At 45.1% G+C, this 23,027-nt stretch overlaps 1 protein-coding gene across 1 annotated transcript in view; it reads right to left on the reverse strand.

Annotated features, from left to right (window-relative positions):
• TET1 (tet methylcytosine dioxygenase 1) overlaps positions 1-23,027 on the reverse strand; it is a 73,398-nt gene that overhangs the window by 10,648 nt on the left and 39,723 nt on the right. Inside the window, exons 7-11 of the mRNA XM_063406382.1 lie at positions 14,011-14,219; positions 12,831-12,981; positions 10,269-10,358; positions 9,708-9,845; positions 1,966-2,305 (exon numbers count right to left, since the gene is read on the reverse strand). Coding sequence (XP_063262452.1) covers positions 1,966-2,305; positions 9,708-9,845; positions 10,269-10,358; positions 12,831-12,981; positions 14,011-14,219 — 928 coding nt within the window. The remainder of the gene's footprint in view (positions 1-1,965; positions 2,306-9,707; positions 9,846-10,268; positions 10,359-12,830; positions 12,982-14,010; positions 14,220-23,027) is intronic.

Raw genomic sequence — 23,027 nt, forward strand, 5'->3', positions numbered from 1 at the left:
CTTAACCTCTTCTAGTCAGGCTGCTGGTACATAAAATAGAAAGGTATTTCACAGAGGGATGAAGAAAATAAACAGATAAAATTAAACAACCACTGAATCTCAATTCACACAGCCCATCCTACAGAAATGCTTCTCAGCAGCTGACTGCTGGCCTTCAGTTTTTACATTACTGATGAAATTCAGTCTGAAATTCAGCCTGTGGATCAGTCAAAACTCTGACCTGCCTTAACCCCATATTCTGATCAAAGGAAGAAGAATGTTTATGGATCTTGCCCATCACAGCAAAAACAGTTCCTGAATTACAATGATTCATGCATTCCAATACTGACTCAGAAATTGCCTTTAAAAAAAAAAAATCTGGCAACATGCTCCAGGTAAACTCATCCTTACAAAATGGATTTTGAGTCATGTGATTTGGCTGTCTTGCATCTTTCCATCTAATTGCCTCATTATTTCAGATCTCTGTGCAGACATCCTTGTTCAGTTTCTGTCATTCCTTAACCAATTTCTAGCCATGCTGCTGGGCTTGATTGAGGAACAGGCTTCTCACATGACTGACCCTCATCATGGGTAGCTTCAGCCCAGAGCCCATGGGAGCAATGGGAAAGAATTCCATTATTTGATGGGCTTTGCATCATGCTCTGCAATGGCTTTACCATGTGTTTGCTGGCAGATTGGCACCCCACAGAGAGCTCTTGCTTACTCTCATAGACTGCCAGTGTTTCCTCTTTATTCCATAAATACACAGAATGGTTAATTGTTTTACGCAGTGTACAAGCATTATTCTTTCTTCTACTCTGTGTCCCTAGTAGTTTATAAATTAGTGAAGAATTAAAAACATTCCTCCAACAGGAATGCAAAAAAGTCAAAGTGAGATAATGCCAGACACAACAGTATGCAAAAACCAAAAGCTGTACAAGGACATGAGAAGGCCACACCAACTCTTTCAAACCTGTTCTGTGAAATAAAGTGTTTAACAGCCCCCACCCCAGAGCAAGGCCTTTGCCCTAAAGACTTTAAACACAGCATTTGAGAACTGTGTTCTCCATCACCTCAGGAGAGACGCGTGTTCTGTGAAAATAAGTTTTAACAACCCTTGGCACTCAATTATGGAAGTGTAGCAAATGGAATTCTTTTGTTTTTTAGATGTTATTCCCCCAAAATGCAGACATTCTTCGAAACACATTTACCTGTTATTCCTCCCCTTAAATCTGCTGCATAGGTCTGGACGTCTCTCATGAAATAAAATTCAAAATTACAGCAGATGGGCTATTTTCCTCTCCTCTTCCTAACAGGCTGCACTTTAATTTTATTTATTTTTCATTTGCTAATCACAGAATTTAAGTCCACATCTTCTTCCACCTCTTCCTCCTTCTCTGCCTCTCATTAGTGCCCAGTCCCACCCAACAGTCCAACCCAAGATGTGCCAGCAGGTAGCACAATCTGGACCTGCTGCTGACAGACTGCACTGCTGCTCCTCGCCAGCATCCTGCAAAGGACAATGCGCACTGTCACTGGATAAAACCTGGGGATTTCACAAATCTCTTGTGGTGCAGCAGTGTTTGTGCCACTGATAGGGAAGTGCCACAGCTCATGTTCTGAGAAAGCCATTATCTGCCTTGGGAAGTGGAGAACACAGTTCTTGTACTTCAGTGTGACAGAAATTCAACTTGCTTATTTAGGTAAACATTCCAACAATGTTCTTTCAAGATGGTCAAACTGCCATTATTTACTGGAATAGGGGAACTTGGAAATACTTCATAGCTGTTCACAGATCACCAACAAACTATTTTTGGGTGATCACCTGGGGATTTTTCTGCCCCATGAGACAACACTGGCTACAGTGTTCATCAACCCCTAAAATGCAGAATATAAGAATTTTTAAAGGAGCTTGTCCCTCCCATCAGACATGTAAGAGAATACAGAATCAGAACAGACTGGCAGAATTTCCTAAGTCTCACTCACCTAAACAATGCAAAGTGTTGCCAAGATTTTCTGGGGCTTCAGTTTTCAGTTTTACGGGTGTTGAATATTTTTTATCTATTAATGGCTGCTTTTCAGTCGGGGTCCTCCTTGTGTCTGGTTTCTTTTTCTTGGTAGCTCTGAGAGGCTCCGCCAACATTCTCACTTCTCTGGGGAACGCTGTGAGCACCTGTATGGCTCCGGCTTTGATCTTGGCTTCCAGGCCCTCCTCAGTGCCGAACTCATCTGTTTGTGAGATCTTGTAAAGAGGCAGCACATGGAGCTGCTCGTCGCTTGGAATCACCCCCACTCTGCGGTTGTCTTCCTTCGTTAGGGTACAGACCTGGCGGGCAGAACCAGTCACAGATAAACCACGCACACAAACGCGACTCACACAAAGGCTCGGGCAGCCATCCTAGGCCCCACTGCTCACTCCCATTCCATGGCCTCAGCGCCACGGGGCTTCCAAATGCAAACATCTCACAAATAACTGTCTGATCTGTGGTGACACAGGAGAACTACTGGTACTTTAAGACCACATGTCTTGGATGGGAAAGTGAAATTTTGTCTCAGTTTACAGTATCCACAAATATATGCCAACCTTGGTAAATAATTTAGCTGTAAATATACTCTGAAGTTCCTAAGCATTCCTATTATTTTTTAAATACATCAATACATTTTTGATGTTCAGATTAGTTTTTAAGGGTTACAAAATATGAAAAATTATTTTTGCATTAAACAAGAAGTGTCTGTGATCTGGAATTTATTCTATGATTTGGAATTGATTTTAGTTTTTGTTTTGGCTCGTAAATGAAAAAAAGCCCAAAGTAGCACAAACAGTCACTAATACTGCTCTATATGTTTTGCAAATCTCAGCTCTAACTCCCTCCCTCTCAACACTTTCTTAAATTAACACCACACTGTAATTAACTCACAGGACCCAGGAAATGTTCTCTCAGGCCACTGCCCTTCTTCCTGTTATTCTGTGCTGTGAGATCCTGGAGCCCAGAGGAAGAGTGCTGGTTATATCCAGTTTGATGAGCGCACATCAGAAATGTGAAGGAATATTCCAACTTACTGCAATTGCTTTTGTATTGTCATTATAAATGCTGAACGTTTCCAGCACTCCTTGAGTTCCAGCTGTTACTAACACTATCCCTTCCCCTTGAAAGCAGCGCTGACACTGGAATTGTGATCCCTGGCATCATTCCCAGGGGAGGGCAACAGCTCCACGTGCCTGAGCATGTGTACAGACATTCACCCTTCTGCAGTTTTGTCACTCCCAAGGGGCTGCTCCATGGCTAGAAAGCCATCCATCGATATCATGGCTTAGGGCAGCTGCTGTTTCACAGCAGTTACTACCCCCACACACAAAGGAACAGGAGCACCACCCAAGGATGAGGTGATACTCCCTAAATGGAAGTGTGTCGTTCCATCATTCTGTAGGCTGAATCTGCACCTATCATAAACAGTCAATCCAATTTCCCAGAATCTTGTCACCATGCCTAACATTGCAGGGGAGAAGAACATGATTATTTAGGGGGTGAAAGAAAACCAAACATTTTTTTTATTTTATAGCACAGCTTTTGCATAAAGGCATGGCACAATTATTTCTAGAAAAATAAAATTACAGGACCACAAACTAAAAAATCCTGAACCAAAAAAGTGGTGGCTTGGGCTTTATCAATAGCTCTATGCAAAGCCTGGCAGTTGCAGAGCAGCAAAAGGAGGAAATCTGAGGGGCAGAAACAAGGAAGAGCTGTTCAGGAGGCAGTTGGAAGGGATGGAGAGGGGGCTCTAGGGCAGTTAGCAGCGGCTCCATGCGTACTCACCTCCTCCGGGCAGCTCTGCACTAGGAGGCAGGTTTAGAAAAAACAACAAGTACTTCTGTGAGCAGTGGCTGGCACTGTGCCTCCTGTGGGTGCTGCACCCCGCGCTCCCGCACACCCAGGCCCGCAGTTCCCTGCTCCCAGCCCTGCTGGGCACCAGCCAGCCTGCCTCAGCCTCAGGGCCACCTCCTCCCTGCACCGGCTCCCCTCATTCCCAGCAACACTTCACAGCTCTCAACAAGAGCTTCTAAAGTCTCCAGAGACAATTGAGGCTTTGCCAGTTCAGTGACACCTGGCTGCAACTGGCCAAATTGCAGATGCCAAATTGCTCAGGAAGTGTGAGAGAGGGTTGGCATGCAGAGAGCATGATTATATCTGAGTGATGTTCTCAGAAAGCCCAGTGCACTCTCCCCTTCTAAATTATAAACAAAAGCAGTCATAAAGTCAGCTTGGCTCCCATTGGTTTTCATCAGAAACTGGGCAGTGGTCTTCTAGAATATCAGGTCCAGCCTGTGTCTGACCCATTCACTAGTCTGAAAGAAGTCTTGAAGATTAAATCCACAATATTTATTATCTTGAAAATTGACACCCTCATCTAATTTAAAATTATAAATTTCTATGCAAAAGCCAACACCCTCTGGAACAAGAACAATGAAGAACAGTTTTGAGGAACTTAAAAAGATGAGGGCTGTAGTACATTGTCAGCACTGTGGTGAAAGTACTGCCAACTCCAGCACACCCTGTATGTTAAACACTGAGTTTGAACACAGATTAATGTATATCCAAAATTGTATCCAGATCTGAAGACCTGTACATCTACAGCCTAAATACCACAACACCAATTTTAATACATGTACACTTTCATGGTCAGTGCTCCCTTGATATATTTTAACATAAAAGTGAGGGTGCTATGGCAAACAGATAACTGCAGATAATGAAATGGGAAAGCCTGCCATAAATTAAGGCTGTACAGTTAAGCTAAAAACTTACAGCTAAAGGTGGTAATTCACCAAAAGAGAAATATCTGCTTAAAAAAATACTCGAATATTCAAATCTGTGCAAAATATTCCATTAAGGAATTTAGAAGCTATTGCTCAGGAGTGAAAAGCAGTATTTTCCATTGGTACTGACACTGCTGCAAACTGACCAAAATTAAACACAAACATGAGAAACCCATCAAGTCTGCTAAAGGCCATTTACAACATGAAGCTGCATATCCTGCTACTCTGCTTTTTCCAGAACAGGCAGCTAAATCATCCAGGATGCTCAAAGGCCAAAGAAATGTTGGCCAAATGGTTTGTTTAGGTTTCCAATGTGTTTGGTGATCAAACCCATCACCTATTCTGGGTTTAGTGATGTCATGGTAAAAGTTGCATGTTTATGAAATTTGATTATTATTCCCTTCTTTTAAACTTAAAATGCACCAGGAACTCATTGCAATTCCCTCCAGACATCCATGTGTAGCCACACAGCTTCCAATTCTGGGTGTCTTTGATCTGCCTCTGTCCCCTTGAACCTCACACATAGGAATGATGGAGTCTTTTCCAGTGCTTTGTAATTCCAAATGTTTTACATTCAAGTTTCAGCAGGGCAGTCAAACAGCCTTTCTAAACCTGAGAGATGGAATCAGGTTTCCTACAGAGCCCTCCCTGTGCAGCTGGAGACAGAGTGGGTGCCACTGGGGCCTCAGGTGCTGCTGCAGCCTTGCCCACCATCACACATCAAATATCTTTGCTTCTCCTTTGCAGCCAAGACAAACCACATTGTTCTGTTGGCCTGATCCACCCTGAATGAGTGTGTGTAGGTCAAAACCAGAGAAGGGAACCCCAAACATATTTTCTTTATTTTCTTTTTGCCCACTTGATGCCCGCAGGCTGTGCCACCAGACAGGTGACACAGGCATGGCACAGGAACTGCTCTCTGGGAGCTCACAGGTTAGCAGAGCGAACCTCCCACGTTTCTCCATCTGCACAGTATAAAAACCTATCAGAAGTCCTTCCTTTGCAGGCCCAGGGGTTCATCTTCCCTCTCATCTGTTACAAGCTGAAGCACCAATTTAAGCACTTGGTCCTGCTGCAGCTCCAAAGCGAGCAGGGGGTGCAGAATGTGGTGTGACCGTGCACAGACATCCTGTCATACAATACAGTAAGGCACTGCAAAAGCAGAGGGGTTGGGGGTTGTATCCAAACCAGCAAGAGTTTGTGGATAGCCTGGTGATTGTCACTACTTAGTTCTACAGCCAGTAATAAATTACATCCTGTAGCTGCCCTCAAAGCACAGATTTACCTTCCTCTCCTTCTTCCCAGTGTCTGCTGCAGTCTGTGTGGCACCAGGGATTACAGCTGGTGTCTCTCCTTCCTTAGCCCCAGCAACAAGGGCCCCGTGCCCCCTCGGATGAGGAACACCCACATACAAGCTGCAGAACCAGCGACAGCCTTTTTGCCCCAGTCACTTTTAAACCCCCAAAAGAACACTGCCAGTGCCTTAAATGGATTCCCACAGGTATGAAGGAAGGGACCTTTTACAGCTAATCTAATAAAGAAACAAAAATACTTACATTTCACAGACTCCATCAATAACTATAAAGCCTTTATCTGTGTTGCTCATTTAGCTTCATATCCATAAGGAACATGCACCCTAACTCTGCAGCTGTAATATCAGTGGCCCTTAGGAGAATGTTAAGAGATGACAAAAGAGTCTAAGTAAAAGGTATATTTATCACCTTAAAGGTTTAAGACCTTAAAACTCTTTACGTTTTTAAAACTCAAAAACCTCAATTTGTAGCAGAACTTATTTTTGCTCCCTTCAGACAAACACATTAGTTTATATCTCTGTAGAACTGTCATTCTACTACAGAGCAAGCAGTGAGTGTTTGCTTTTAGCTTTCTTCCTGAAGCGGTGTAAATTCTGCTAGCCAGGAACAACGTTCAGCAACTCGGATCTCCAGTGATAATTACCATGTACTGGCAATCCCCAGTTTGTGTAAGTTAAGATGTACTATTGTCTCTTGTGTCTCCAGAGGGCATTTCCAAGGCACTCCCACTGCTAACACAAACTTTATAGGATGATTTATTTTCAGAGTCACATACAAATAGTGCAGCTGATCAAACACACATACTGAGAAAAATGCAAGAATGTTTTAAAATGTATTCTTTTAAGTGTACACTAAACTTATTCCTTATTATTAACCTCATTTAAGTCCTTTGCTGAACTTATGTGTCTGGTTTAAATAATTTGAATAGACTCTGGTTTTCCTTTACTTTGGGTACCCTGTGCAGAATTCCTGTCATACTTGCAGTAAAAGTGATTTACCAGTGATGGAGAAAATGAAAAGGTGTCACACTAACAGCCAGAAGTATTTGCAATTATCAACTTACAAGGTATTGACTTTAACCTTTTTAGCCTAGAAGAACTTTAGATTTTATAAATAAAGATTTTTTGTTTGCGCAAGGTGAAAGAGAAGAAATCTTAGTAACACTAACAAGGGCCAAGATGACAAGAACACTGTGTACAGACTTCAAAATGTAAGGCAGTTAAAAAGAAACAAGTGAGAAACAGTGAAGTCATGGATGCTGGAGGTTTTTAGTGCAATGCAAATTGTTCTCATTCTGCTCATTACCATGTTATCAGAAAGCAACCTCTGTGAGAGCTGTCACTTTAGAACTGAACTTGCACTCAGTACATTTTACAGACAAAATACATCAACAGTTATGTAAATAACCCCTCCATCATTACGACCAGTGATTTGTAAGAAATCATCCTGTACTTTAAGCCAAGTAGGCAGCCATACAGCACCTTCTGGAACTAGACAGGAATGCAGGAGGTGCTGGTATCACATATACTAATTTCTTTTTGTGTCCTTACCACTAGATTTCCTATGGTATTACTAGACCTGGGTATAAGCCAAAATTAACAACCCTAACTTTGTCATTAAAATCTGGACTGAAGCAAGCCCAGCATGTCCTGCCACTCTGTTTGCAAAAATCAACATTTTTTGCTTTAGGCTTCCTATTCATATGACTGTAATTGTGCACAGACAGGGAATAGCAAACACTGTATGTCCTGGGACCACAGCCACAGCTCCACACTGGAGAGCTGCACAGAGGCCTCGAGATAAATCCCAACTCCAATTCACCTTCATGAAGTCACAAGTAGGCAAACTTGAGTGTTGATACTTACAGATGTTTTCCATTTACAAACAGCCCCTTGCTGCAAGTATACTAAAATAAAGAGAAATCCTATCTCAATGAGAGAACACAGGTATGCAGTATTGATTTGTGAGAGAGCTACCCATGAAAACCAGATTGCAAGGCAGAGTTTTCAGCCGTTATAATCATTTGGTCATGTTCTGCAAAACTGACAAAAAACTGGCAGAACTTGGTAGAAGGTGACAGTGATAAGTTCTGCTCCATACAATCACCTTCCACAAGCTGTAATGTTCCATGCTTCTGAGACTTGTACTTGCAAACACACCACATACAATCCATGAAGTATCAACACCAGCACAGATAATGTGAAGCTGAAATGACATCAGGTGCTTACAGATAAATGCAGTTGTGGAACTATTCCCCAATACATTCCTCAAAAAGGGTTTAGTTGTCCCTCCAGGTGCTTCTGGCCATAACTTAGGATTTTTTTGGGATCTAGTATGGCAAAATAAGTAGCAGACTTAGCTGCCATTTTTTAATTTAAGAGGTAATGGAGCACTTAAAACTATTCTTTTCAGAATCTCTAAATTAAATGTCATCAAAGAGCATATTGTGCACTTTGTCTGACAAAGAAGTCTCATTTTCAAGTCTAGAATCTTTAAGGGCATCAAATTCTTATTCTTCAGAAGTAATTTTGCAATGCATACTTCCAACACTAAACAAAAAGAATAGTCTATTGAGGACTGGCATTCCTGATGGATTCCCAGAGCTGCTTCCGTACCTTAGAGGAACAGACGTTTGCTCACCTTACAAGCACAAAATTAACATTAAACAACTGTACCAGTCACTTCATTGGTGTCACGTACAAATGCTCAATGTTAACTATAGGTGTAAATGCAACACTTTATTGAATCACAGCAACACAATTCAATTTGCATAAAAAATATATATTCTAGAGTAAGCAGAGATTTTAGATAGGTTTTTTCGAGATATACATCCTTTGATAGAAAAGTTACTCTTCTTACCTGCACTGCTGCACAAGAAGTCACCTTGCCTTTCAGAGCACTGTGATGCTCCAACTGCTCAAAGAACTCTGCCAGTTTTATCTTTTTGGCTTTGAGCTTGTCTTTCTTCAACACTACAGTCTTAATTATTTCTAGAAAATCAGTTAACTGAGTAATTCCCAACCAATTTTCTCAGTGGCACTCCATCAAGGTATTTCATAGAACAGCCACACCAATCTGTGGGTTTTCCTTTCACACTGAGATTTTAAGACTGTAACAGTCACCTGGCTCCACCAAGATCCATACTACCTATGTTCCTGGCCTGTAACTACATTAACATGAAGCCTGGTAAGTGCCCAGTGCAAGAAAGAGCGAATTTGAGGAGCCGGGGGAGGTAAGTTAGTAAGGAATTAGTTTGCTTTAGCTCTTCCTCTACAGAGGTTTGTACAGTTCCTTGGTTAGACAATTATTTGCCTTTAACATCAGCCCTCACCCAGGAATGACTTATCTGCCCTCTGGCCAGGCCTCTCCAGAGGATCAGGTGTCTTTACAGAATGGAGGTATTTTGCAGGAAGGATCACTCCCATCCCCTTTTTGATGTGTTCTGCAATAAGATGAATTCATGTCCTCTGTTGACAGTAACAAATCTATACAAATAACACAGGCAGTGATAAATGGCAACGTGCAGTTAATGTTGAAGCAGCTTCCAAACCTTGGTGCACATGAACCCCAAGCAGCACTGAGAGAAGCTGCAGTGTACGTACCACAGTGCTCCCGTTGTGCATGTTGTGTGTGTCCTTGTGGGCGTGGGCACAGAAGTCAATGCACGCCGTGACACCGGAGAAGGGCCGGCCGTCCTTGGAGCCCAGCCGGCAGTCGGGGCCCATGTGCTCATTCTCCACCTGAAAGGAAAACCAGCTACACACACTGGGCACCGAGAGCGTGGGCCTGCGACCCCACGAGCCACCAGCAGCCTGTGACAGAATCGAGGCAGCCAGGCAGACTCAGTGACTCGTATTTTCTTATGAAACATGTCACATTTGTGCCTGTATGCCAACGAGATGATCACCTCAGCCACAATCACAATGTCTTGGACAGTAAAAACATTTTATTGACAGTATTATCTCTAAGCATTTTTCACATATAAAAATATGGTGCTACTTAAGCACTGGTTGAAGTAAAGAGGTGCAGGGCATGGAAGCCAAATGCACTGGGATTCACGGCCACTGCGAGGGCTGCAGCTCCACGCAGGAACACCCAGGCTCTGGGGCTGCTTCTTGGATTGAAACTGTGCCACTGCTCAGAGCTGGATGTCACACACCCACCTGGTTCTGGAAAGCTTCCGGAGCAAGCTTCTTATAAACTGGAGCCACATCAGTAGCTAGCGTTTGCAAATTATTTTCAAGAAGTTCCTCCTGCAGGGAAAGGCAACATTCAATGCTGCAGTCTGCTTTAAAAGAATCTCAGCCAGTCTAGAGAGGCTCAGCAGGTCAGCTTGTACCTCCTATTTCATTAAACTGACTTCTGTTCTGCTGCCCTTTGTCACTAACCATGAATGCCTACTTTTGCATTACTAAACCACCGAAGCTGTTAGACAGGAATCAGGCACGTAACAATAGAGGATACCTGCTAGGTCACAGGAACCCAGCACAAAGGAACGACTCATTTCTGCATCATTTTCCATACGCAGTCAAGGAGTGAGGTACCTGAAAACACAGCAGTAACATCCGGAGGAGAAAACTCATACCCCAGGCTGGGTGGGGGTGGAAGCCCAGGTCTCCTGTTACTGTTTTGCTATGCTCACACTCCATGGGAGAAACTCCTAACAGCAGGTAAATTCAACTCTTAGGTATCTCAGGTACTTTTCTCATATTGCAGCAAAACTTCTAACAGGAACATTTGTTAACTGTTCTGTTCTTTGGAGGGGCAAAAATCAGGACATAATGGAAATAACTACTAGATTGAGAAATAATATTCCCTTCCGTAAGCTAAGCCATGTAAACACAGCATTAGCTAGGTGGGCATCTATGGCAGTGTCATATTTAAGCTTATTTGTAGAAACAATCCCTAAATTCTTATCCCAAGTTTTTGCTTTTCCAGGAAAATCACCAGCAGCTGGGAAAGCAGAGGGCAGTGACAGACTCCCTAATTTCTTTTCCTCCAAGGACCAGGCTTTGACAGACAACTGCCACTTCAGGTTCTCGCAGTGTAGAGTGGCAAAAAATGAGCCAAAATATCGTGGCTTACTTCATTTTGTTTAAAAAACCCACCACACACTGTAAACACCAACACACAAACTCCAGGAGACTTCACTTTTTTAATGAGATGTTGTATTACAAGACCACACTGTATTTTTAAATCGTACTAAACCCAGTTTTATCAGCACTAAATGGCTACCACAGGGTTGTCTGAACCACACTGAAGGTAATGTATCCTTAATTGCACATCCTACCAGGAGGATATCTATCCTAGGAACCATTCTTTCTTCAGTGTATTACACCCTTAACCTCATCTCACTCAGCATCAGAAACCTACAGAGAAAATGCATGCACAGAGTGCTCCATGCATTGCCCTGTACAGGGGGAGAGCCTAAACACACAGGGAGTGAGCGGCAAAGGACACAGAAGGAACAGGATCCCTAAAATGAAAGAATGCCCAATAAATACACTTGCCTATAAACTGAAAGTTTATAGAACAAATCCCCTCTGGAGACAAGCAGAGCTGGGTTTGGCCTGTAGTGCCTCGGGCAGGTGTTGAGTGAGGAGGGCAGCTCTGTAGAGAGCAGAAGCCCCACCTCGGGCCCTGAGGAGGTTTGTGAATTCCCACAGTGCAAGGGACTCCAGGCCGGCAGGAGACTGAGGGCTTGCACTCCTGTGCATGAGCAATACTTCACAAACTCTTTTAGGACAAAAAGGAGCTACCAGGAGTGTCTACCTGCAATGAATCAAGTGACATCTATCGAGAAAGAATGGGTATTTCACACTGTATACACAGAAAGATTACTGGCAGCATAACCCTAACAGAGAACGTGGCACTGAGTGCCCAGCAGTGCCTCAAAACACATCAGCTCTGCTGGGAAAGATGTGGTGCTTTCACCTGGGAGAGTTCCACAGGGAAGTGGGGCCACAGAAAACTACAGTCAGAACAAAAGGCACTTTGGAGTCACCCTGAGAAGTCTCTTTTCACCAGGCAGTGGTTACCAGCTTACAACACCTTTATTCCTTCTTCAGGAAAATATTTTCAATGTAAAGTAACTAATGTGGTTGGATTTCTTTTTTTAGAGGTTTCTTACTTCACATAATCCATCACTGTTTTCTGTGCTGCCTCACCTTTATGGCATCACTAACACCCGTAAGCAGCAATTAAGGTATCATTTCACTGCATTACATTTTAGTGTATTCATTACTTCAATGCTATTTCAAAAACATGCAGTCCACAGGAAAAAAACAGTTTACTGTTGGTGACAGAGGGGAGCCCAGGCTGTCAGCTGGTCCCACAGCAGTGGGAAAGCAGCACAACCCCAAGGTACAAAATCTCTGTGCCAACACCAAAGGCCTGAAACCCTGAGCTACAGGCTCGGCCCTTAGAAAAAGGCCTTTACTTACAAAGAACTAAAATTTCACAGAGGTTACACAGTGAGCTAAATATGCATGCAGAAAAGCATTAAGAACAATTTTACGGTATATAAATACATAGTAATTATTCCACTGAATGAAATCTCAGTGTCATTTATTATTTATTCTAAATACTACAGTTATAAAAACTTTGTTGGGTGTGAGTTTGTGCTAAGTTAGACATACATGTCGGGGAGAGAAGGGGTGGAGAAGGCCTGGTTCTAAAAATCATTAGAAAAGGCATTATGAGAAAAAAAGAGAAATAAATCTTACTTGCTTAGGGTCATCAGTGAGAAGCCTAAATTTCCTGGGGTTTTTGCTTCTGGCAAACTTACAGCCATTGAAATACATACTCCATGAACAGCCAAATGAGAATGATGCTCCACAAGTTTCTGGGTCGAGTCCTTGACATGCACAAGTACGACTACAAAAGCAAATGAAGACACATCAGGTCAGCTGGCAACACAGCTCTTGGGTCTGGGGTTTTTTTAGGTCAGTGCTATTTTGCTATTTCTCTTATAATACAGAGAATAACTAAGGAATTTGTGAAAGTCATGGCTTAACCAGGTATCTTCTATTAAGAAAATACTCATTTGTAAAGGGCTGACTTTTCTCCATGAAGACAGTCTCAACTTCCCCAACACCCAGTTTTGGGACAGAAATATGAACACTCAGTTACAGCTATATAAATACACCCATGCATTCATTCTGACTTCTCCAGTTGGATAACATCTTCAACCAAGAAAACAGCCCTGCTATTTAAGGTTACCCCAAATCCAATAGCTCTTGTGTTATGTGCAGCAAAACCATTAACTCTAAATTGATTTGACTTTTTGAGTAGACCCTTTAAGAACACAAGCATTAGATTCAGGTCCCCACACAGCTCTCAGAGCCTGTTAAATGCGGGCTGCACAGAAAGCAGCACACAGGCTGCACTGCAGTTGCAACATATTCTCGAATCAATTAAACTAAATTCCTCTCAGCGGCACAGAGAAAAAATCCTAGTTTTGAGTGTTCAGTCTCACATCCACTTTACAGAGTCACACCCCCTCTCTTGGCAGCTCTGTCAGCACTGCTGTATGTGCACAGGGCACACTGGTGGTGTTTGGGCAGCGTGCACAGAGCCAGGAGCAGCTCACCAACACCCCTTGCCTTGGGCATGGCACATGCAACTCGCACTGGGAGCCTTTTCTCTACAAAAAAACAGGACCAAGGTGTGATATGAAATGGCAGCCGTGGTTTGCCACTGTCGATGCATGAGCCGCACTCCCGAGCTCCCGCAGCACTCCCGAGCTCCCCGAGCACGGCGGGGGCTCCCCGAGCACGGCGGGGGCTCCCGGATCACGGCGGGGGCCCCCCGAGCACGGCGGGGGCCCCCCGAGCACGGCGGGGGCTCCCCGAGCACGGCGGGGGCCCCCCGAGCACGGCGGGGCTCCGGAGGGCAGGCACTCACTCTTCGTTGAGGGCGCAGCGCCGGCTCGTGGGGCAGCCGTACTTGCGCAGGCTCTGCGTCAGCTCCTTGTACAGCGTGTCCGCCAGGAGGTGCGGGATGCCCTCCCAGGCCAGGATCAGGATCACGATCACCGCTGTCTGGCAGTGGTGCCCTGCACGCTGGCGGACCAGGCACAGCAGCTTCTCCTCATCGCTGCTTCTTCGGATCACCTGCAAGAACCGTTTGGATTATCCCGTGCTAAGCACAGGCACCACCCAATGAGCTGCTCTCCTCTGGGACAAGCCAGGCCTGGAAAAGCAAGAAATGCTGCCCAGAGTGTCCATTGCAAGGAGGACTGGGGACAGCATCGCACACCCACCTCTGGTGTAAACATGATTTTGTTTTGCTTTTTTCCCTGCAGTAGAAATAGCAGTACGTTTTACAGGAGAAGTAATATTTTAGGTGCAGTACACAAACACTAAAGAAGATGTATTACAAGGAAAATAACCTCTAGAAGGACAACAGATCCCCAGAGAACCCAACATTACCTTGAGAATATGACAGAAAACATAGTGCCAAACACTCCAGAAGGCAGGTACGTGAAAACACTCCAAAAGCACACACAGGCATGTGCTAGGGCAGCTACCAGGGTTACAGATCAGTATCTAAGATGGTTCCCACCTCGCAAAGAAAAATCAGAAGAAAATGATGAAACAGACTGTGCTCTTAGTGAGGGAAGGAATGGGAATTTTCAGAACATATCCCTAAATTACCTATATTAAAGTTCCTAGAGTACTGAAGCTTTTACTAACCTGTATGATACACAGAGCAACCTTATTCCTCACACACAGACTAACCAGTATGGAACAGTACAGTACACCACTGAACAAAAATGGGAAAAAAATTATAGTCCTACTCCCACATATTTAGGTTTTTGCCACAATCTGAAACAGAGTTGCATTTAAGACCACCAAAAATGCATTAAAGCCAGGTAATACTAGAACACAGTCTTTGAAAACAGGTTTATTTATTCATCCAGTGTGTTTAGCCTGCACAAAGCTGCCAGCAGAGGTGTCAACTTTCCATGTGAAGCTTCAAACACCACAGGCCTGGCCCTCTGGAAGGCAGTGGATGCTCCATCCTCCTCAGCCCTGTCATGGGGACTCGTGGGGCTCTTGCTGTGTGTGCCCAAGCCCTGCACTGCAGACCCCTCTGCCTGCTCCACTGCCATCCACCTGCTCCAGGCATGCAGCCACTCAGCCTGGCTTTCACCCAGCACCCTCTCCATCAGCAGGGCTCCCACAGGTAACAGACAACAGCACTGGGCGTGGACCACAAAAGCAGGAAGGCAACAGGCCACTTGCTCTTTCTGTACCTCCAAATATCTGAGCATTCAGGCAGATCCCCTCTTGGACTGATGTCAAATTTGCTTTGCTGCCAGATGTGCAGCTGTCATTCATATGTGACCCCCTAGCCTGATCACCTCTGAATATCTAAGTCCTTTGGACTCATTAAAAGCAGAGACCAAAGCACAGTTGCAATGCATCTGCAAATGAAAAGGTTTGCAACCGATGAACAGTTGGAGAGAGCATCTGTGGAGGCTGAGCAGGAAGAAGCAAGCTTAAAGCTTATTTGTGTCAAGAGATAAAGAATGGCCCTTCTAAAGTTAATTATATACTCTTACAATCAGCCTTAAGCTTACTGGGAATATGAGTGAATGCCTCTGATAAACCATTCCTCAAAAGAAGTCTTGGCTGTGACTCCCCAGCAGTTCAGTATGTTTTATAAAGAAAGAAAAATAATCCAACTCATTTACATTTGGGTGAGGCTTACAGAAATGTGTTATGGCTGATATACAATATACATTACTTACGCCAATGTGAGTTTCACATTCCTAAGACAGCACAGTTCCTCCAAGCCAGAACAACTTCATTTTGTTCAGTGTGAAATGATGTTTTTGCTTTTCTTTTTAATATTCAAAATAAAATTATTCCTAGACAGTAACTTCAATAGCACAGTCTGGTGCTGTACAACATCAGGTTGCCCTTCTTAAGTTCTCTTAAGAACTCAGCTATAAACTAGAAGCAGAGTCCAGGAAAAATGGCAAATGAACACAAAGAAAATTTATCATTTCCTTTAAACCAAGACCACACTTTCCTGGAGTTCAATGTCGCCAGAATTTGCTTCATTATGTATATAGCAGAGAATCCAATACACTTATTGGACATTTTAGAGTCCATCACCTTTGAGGCCACAAAGGCAGCAAAGGGATTTATGGGTTGTGTGAATTTCATTTCTGCGGGTCAGGGTACACCATGTGCTCCCCCAGCTCCACAGGCAGAGCACTCCCATCTTCTGCTCCTGGAGATCAGAGCACTCCCATGTTCTCCTCCTGGAGATCAGAGCACTCCCATGTTCTCCTCCTGGAGATCAGAGCACTCCCATGTTCTCCTCCTGGAGACCAGAGCACTCCCATCCCCTGCTCCTGGAGACCAGAGCACTCCCATCCCCTGCTCCTGGAGACCAGAGCACTCCCATCCCCTGCTCCTGGAGATCAGAGCACTCCCATCCCCTGCTCCTGGAGATCAGAGCACTCCCATCCCCTGCTCCTGGAGATCAGAGCACTCCCATCCTCTGCTCCTGGGGATCAGGCACTGCACCCATCCCCTGCTCCTGGAGATCAGGCACTGCTCCCATCCCCTGCTCCTGGAGATCAGAGCACTCCCATGTTCTCCTCCTGGAGATCAGAGCACTCCCATGTTCTCCTCCTGGAGACCAGAGCACTCCCATCCCCTGCTCCTGGAGACCAGAGCACTCCCATCCCCTGCTCCTGGAGATCAGAGCACTCCCATCCCCTGCTCCTGGAGATCAGGCACTGCTCCCATCCCCTGCTCCTGGAGATCAGAGCACTCCCATCCCCTGCTCCTGGAGATCAGAGCACTCCCATGTTCTCCTCCTGGAGACCAGAGCACTCCCATCCCCTGCTCCTGGAGATCAGAGCACTCCCATCCCCTGCTCCTGGAGATCAGAGCACTCCCATCCTCTGCTCCTGGGGATCAGGCACTGCACCCATCCCCTGCTCCTGGAGATCAGGCACTGCTCCCATCCCCTGCTCCTGGAGATCAGAGCACTCCCATGTTCTCCTCCTGGAGATCAGAGCACTCCCATGTTCTCCTCCTGGAGACCAGAGCACTCCCATCCCCTGCTCCTGGAGATCAGAGCACTCCCATCCCCTGCTCCTGGAGATCAGAGCACTCCCATCCCCTGCTCCTGGAGATCAGGCACTGCTCCCATCCCCTGCTCCTGGAGATCAGAGCACTCCCATCCCCTGCTCCTGGAGATCAGAGCACTCCCATGTTCTCCTCCTGGAGACCAGAGCACTCCCATCCCCTGCTCCTGGAGATCAGAGCACTCCCATCCCCTGCTCCTGGAGATCAGAGCACTCCCATCCTCTGCTCCTGGGGATCAGGCACTGCACCCATCCCCTGCTCCTGGAGATCAGGCACTGCTCCCATCCCCTGCTCCTGGAGATCAGAGCACTCCCATGTTCTCCTCCTGGAGATCAGAGCACTCCCATGTTCTCCTCCTGGAGACCAGAGCACTCCCATCCCCTGCTCCTGGAGACCAGAGCACTCCCATCCCCTGCTCCTGGAGATCAGAGCACTCCCATCCCCTGCTCCTGGAGATCAGGCACTGCTCCCATCCCCTGCTCCTGGAGATCAGAGCACTCCCATCCCCTGCTCCTGGAGATCAGAGCACTCCCATCCCCTGCTCCTGGAGACCAGAGCACTCCCATCCTCTGCTCCTGGAGATCAGAGCACTCCCATGTTCTCCTCCTGGAGATCAGGCACTGCTCCCATCCCCTGCTCCTGAAGATCAGGTACTGCTCCCATCCCCTGCTCCTGGAGATCAGGCACTGCTCCCATCCCCTGCTCCTGGAGATCAGGCACTGCTCCCATCCCCTGCTCCTGGAGATCAGGCACTGCTCCCATCCCCTGCTCCTGGAGATCAGGCACTGCTCCCATCCCCTGCTCCTGGAGATCAGGCACTGCTCCCATCCCCTGCTCCTGGAGATCAGGCACTGCTCCCATCCTCTGCTCCTGGAGATCAGGCACTGCTCCCATCCTCTGCTCCTGGAGATCAGGCACTGCTCCCATCCCCTGCTCCTGGAGATCAGAGCACTCCCATCCCCTGCTCCTGGAGATCAGGCACTGCTCCCATCCTCTGCTCCTGGAGATCAGGCACTGCTCCCATCCCCTGCTCCTGGAGATCAGAGCACTCCCATCCCCTGCTCCTGGAGATCAGGCACTGCTCCCATCCCCTGCTCCTGGAGATCAGGCACTGCTCCCATCCTCTGCTCCTGGAGACCAGAGCACTCCCATCCCCTGCTCCTGGAGACCAGAGCACTCCCATCCCCTGCTCCTGGAGATCAGAGCACTCCCATCCCCTGCTCCTGGAGACCAGAGCACGCCCATCCTCTGCTCCTGGAGATCAGAGCACTTCCATCCTCTGCTCCTGGAGATCAGAGCACTCCCATCCCTTGCTCCTGGAGATCAGGCACTGCTCCCACCTGTTCCAGGCCCAGAAGAGCCAGCTCTGCACCACAGCAGGCCCACGGCCAGGGACAGAGCAGCCAGAGCTGGAGCCCAGCTGCCATCCCAAAGGAACTGAGGGTTCCCTCCACGTGCTACCCCCTGACATTCCCACAGAAGTAATAAACTGCGTCTCTCTTGTGCAATAATGATAAATCTGCAGCAATGTCACACTCAAGGTACAGAAAAGCAGTTCTGAGCAGGACAACTGACTGGAGTGTCTCCTCAGACTGGGAACAACGCAGAAATCAGCTGGCAAACCTTGTGTCCGAAGGTTTTTGGTATTACTCATGATTTCTGTGATGTAGTTAGCAACAGTGATAAAGTAAATAATTTAATACTTCAGTTTGTTTAATTTTGGTCCCTAATGCATTTAAAAGGCATGAGAAAGTAATCATTTGTTAAGTGGGGGAACTTAAAAGCTAAGTTTTTCAGAATGGGAAAGTAAAAACCTTTCTCCTGCAATTGCTTTTCCACACAAGCTAACCATGACTGACTGTCTGACTCACACTGAAAAAATAACATAATCAACAAAACAGACTTGTAACAAGTTCGTGAAACATTACATAACACTTAAATGCAACAAGCAATAGCACTAGCCTGACGTTGCCCCAAGGAAGGTTTAGACTGGATATTAGGATCAATTTCTCCGCAGAAGGAACTGTCAAGCCTCGGCACAGGCTGCCCAGGGGAGTTCCCATCCCTGGAGGAATTTCAAAGACAGTGCAGATGTGCTGTTTAGGGATGTGGTTTAAAGGGCGACTTGGCAGTGCTGGGTTAATGATGGGACTCGATGATCCTGGAGGGCTTTTCCAGCCTAAATGATTCTGTGATGCCATGGTCAGCTTCTTGGAAGTATACAGGGCCAGATCAGGACAGTCAAGAGACAGAATGGGATTCTGAAAATTGAGGAGTACAAGAACAAGGTCAGAGCAGCAGATTGTCCTGTCCAGCCTTATCCTGACCCTGAGCTTGAATGGCAGCAGCTGCCTATAGAAGAGCAGCAAAAAAGGCATTAGCATGTGGACATGGTTCTCAGTGAAGCCAGGCACCTTCCAGCCACTCACCAGCAGCTCAGGGGATGTGCTGTCCCAGCTTTTCACGGATTTACCTTTTCTGCATTTCTCCACTCAGTTTTAAATAAGTGCAGCAATTCACCACTCACTACATTACCAGGAAGGCTTAACTGCAGATTATGTGAAAGCAAAAAACACTACCTTTCCTTCCTGCAGAGCTCACTCCCTGTCAGTGCCGCAGTAATTTTTGGCCATGATGAGAATGGGTAAGATATTGCTGTTCAGCTCTCCATGCCACTGGACACTTGGGAGAGCCCTGCTTTGTCCTCCCCTTCCCTCCCTGCCAGGCTGGCCAGTCTGCACCCACCTTTCCAGTTCTGCTTTCTGGAGACTGGGGACCAGACCCGGCCAGCCTGAGCAGCAACACACTTTCTCACAGAGGCAGAACTATGTTTCATGATTTCTTTGTTCCTCCCCAGTTCTCACCAGTCTCTCTTGCTGTTTCAGTCACAGCTGAACAAGTTGATGTCTAATGAACCAGTATCTTGAGCACGACCAGCCCAGCGTCCATCACTGTGTATGTGAAACCACAACACTGCTTTTTGTGGGACTTTATCAAGTGAGTTTTAGCTATTCTTTTAATGACCATTTGTTCTGACTTCAAGTCCTTTCTGCTATTCATGATGCCTGTCCCTCCTCTTCAATATCCTAAACAACTTTTTATCATCAGCAGTTTGGCTCCTGTCTCCCACTTTTTTCAAACAATTTCTAAATGGTTTGCAATGAACAGCATCAGCAAAGTTACACTGTCAATAAAACCTGCTTCAGCTGTCCAAATGCTCAAGTTCTACTTCCTTGGCAGAAGCTCTAGAACAAGGAATAAGTACACTGCAAATAAAAATGTCCTGAGACATAAGCCAGTCTATCTAAATTAGCACGTACATGACTTATGAAAGTAGCTAAGAGTCAGCTTGAAGAAGCTCAGTGCACCAGATGCTGAATTACCACATGGATGAGAAATTACTTTCCAATTACCATCACTAGAAGAGCTGTGTTAACTTTAACAGGACAGAAACCAGACACTGCTAGCAAAGAGCACAACGTTTTAACTGTGTTAAATACACTCCCATAAATTACTGGATAAAATCCCCCCCCCCAAAACAACAGAACCAACAAAAAGGTCCTTTTTAGGTTTTTTTCACCTCTATGTGCTTCCACTGCAGTATTCCCTCCAGCCCATTCTGAATTTCTTCAGTAAAATAAACTATGTCTGCTTTGCAGGGTATAAGTAATTGATTTGAAAGTGAGAACATACTTAACTGTTCCCTGTAATTTCCTGAAATAGGAAACTCATTTACAACACTGTGGCTCCAAGTTTTCTAACCTGCAGATTTTGCCTCTGTACAGAGTCCATGCATGGAGATCCCTCAACACAGGACAAGACTCTGCTACGTTACCATTCCTTAATAATCCACCAGTGCCAGGTGCTGTCCAAACCTGCTGCTGTTCTGGCAGGTGGTGCTGTGACAGACAGCAGGACAAACGGTCCAGCGTGACACAGAAGTGAGTCTGCCCTTCTTTTTCCCAATTGACCCTTATACACACACTAAATCACATTAAAACTCTTTTCTTACTAGAAAATGTTACATCCTTTTATTCTCAGCATGTCTAAGAGAGATTAAAATGGAAATAAGTTCCACTTTGCCGAATTGTCTCTTCTGGGTGCTAGCAGACTACATCAAAGGAGTTAGCTCTGAACAGCTGCTGTCAATCCAACCCTGTCAAAGTCCCTTGGCCATTTCTGCAGGAGTATCACCGATGTGCAATATTTGCAATCATCTGCAAACACTCCTTTTGCAGTTGCTCCTGGCACTGGTGCTGTGGTTGCAGATGGGCAGATTGCAGCTCACACAGGGTAAGTGATTCTTCTGCAATCACGCCACCAGCACTGCAGAAATGAGAACAAAATCCACATCTCAGCTCCCAGTGCCCTTCTCCTCCTCACTCTCTCAGGGCTCCCCTTCTGCCAGACTGCAGCCATGGGAAGCTGCACTTGGTTTGGTAGGGATGTTTGTTTGGAGGTCACATTGCTTTAAATAAAGTAGTGATAATACCAAAATTCTTGCTCGCTAATAATACTTGACCTTGTTTACCTTAACACAGCTTTTCTCCTTTATTTTTACTTTATTACTTTTACTTAAAGACAAGCTTTACTTTGGATGATGTTATAAACATTTCTGTCCAAAACACACTTCTCTAATTCTGTATTTAGCCAGCAGTGAAAATAGTGCCTGCACAGCTACACACACAATCATAATGTGGTACAACACTACGGCAAAAAAAACACTATCAAAGAAAGTGAACAAAACCCCCACAAACCACCCTCTCTATTTGCTAAAAATAATTTCCTTGAAGACTTCTCCCATAGAGAACATCACTTAATCATAAAGACAGTTCAATAAATGAAATAAAAGCACAAAGTACAGTAGGCTGCTTAAAGCAGAATGGAACTGCACATCCTACTTACACCTGTGTCTAGGAGACAGTCAGTCAGTCCAGCAGAATTTATTTTAAAGTCTTTTTCAAATCTATTTTAAAAATTCCCCACTCGTGTTCCAAATTACATGACAGCTCCATTGTCCCCTATCAAGCAGGGCTGCACCAGAACCCGTGGCCTCTGAACTGCCAAGCAGGAACAGAAAATAACAATCACATTTTCCTTTAATGGATTACACACCTCTTCTAGTACTAACCCTAACTGAGAGAGAGAGGGGGCCAAAGCAGGAGTAAATTCTCCATTTTCCTCACTTTCAATGACTTTCTCAACTCAAAGCAAACTAGCAAATTGGAAAAAAAAAAATCTTCTCTGCAACTTAACAGTTTATTGTTATTAAGGCTCACTCAGCACTTCACAAACTGTAGTTCTGGCATTTAGTTACAAATTCCTACTGGTTCAGTGAGCTAGAAAATCTTGATTATAACTGTAAGCTAAGCATTGCTCTAAACCCATTATTTTTAGTGGCTAATATCAGGTTTGTGTTTGTACAGGACTGTACTGAGGATTTTTATGTGTTTTTATTCCTAATTTTTTACTGATTATACAGCTTATTAATAAACAGCCAGCATAAAGAACATATGGATCTGTCAAGCTATAAATAAAAAACTCATAAAAGGCAAACAGCAAACAAGTGAAAGAGTCTAAGAAACAACTTCCAAAAGTCATGAAACACCATAACACTGTATTTTCAAATAAATCAGGGCTACCACCAGGATAACAGAGTCTAAAAGGACACTGGATCATCCAGTTGTTAATAAAACCCCAAGAACCAAAACTAACCAAACAAAAACAAAGGAAAAAATAGCATTCAGAGAAGATAAGGTTCAGATGTTACTAACAAGAAGCTTGGAAAGATTCCCATGTCAGAAAAGC

The sequence above is a fragment of the Prinia subflava genome, chromosome 9 (genome assembly GCF_021018805.1).
Source record: "Prinia subflava isolate CZ2003 ecotype Zambia chromosome 9, Cam_Psub_1.2, whole genome shotgun sequence".
NCBI classification, from domain to species: Eukaryota; Metazoa; Chordata; class Aves; order Passeriformes; family Cisticolidae; genus Prinia; species Prinia subflava.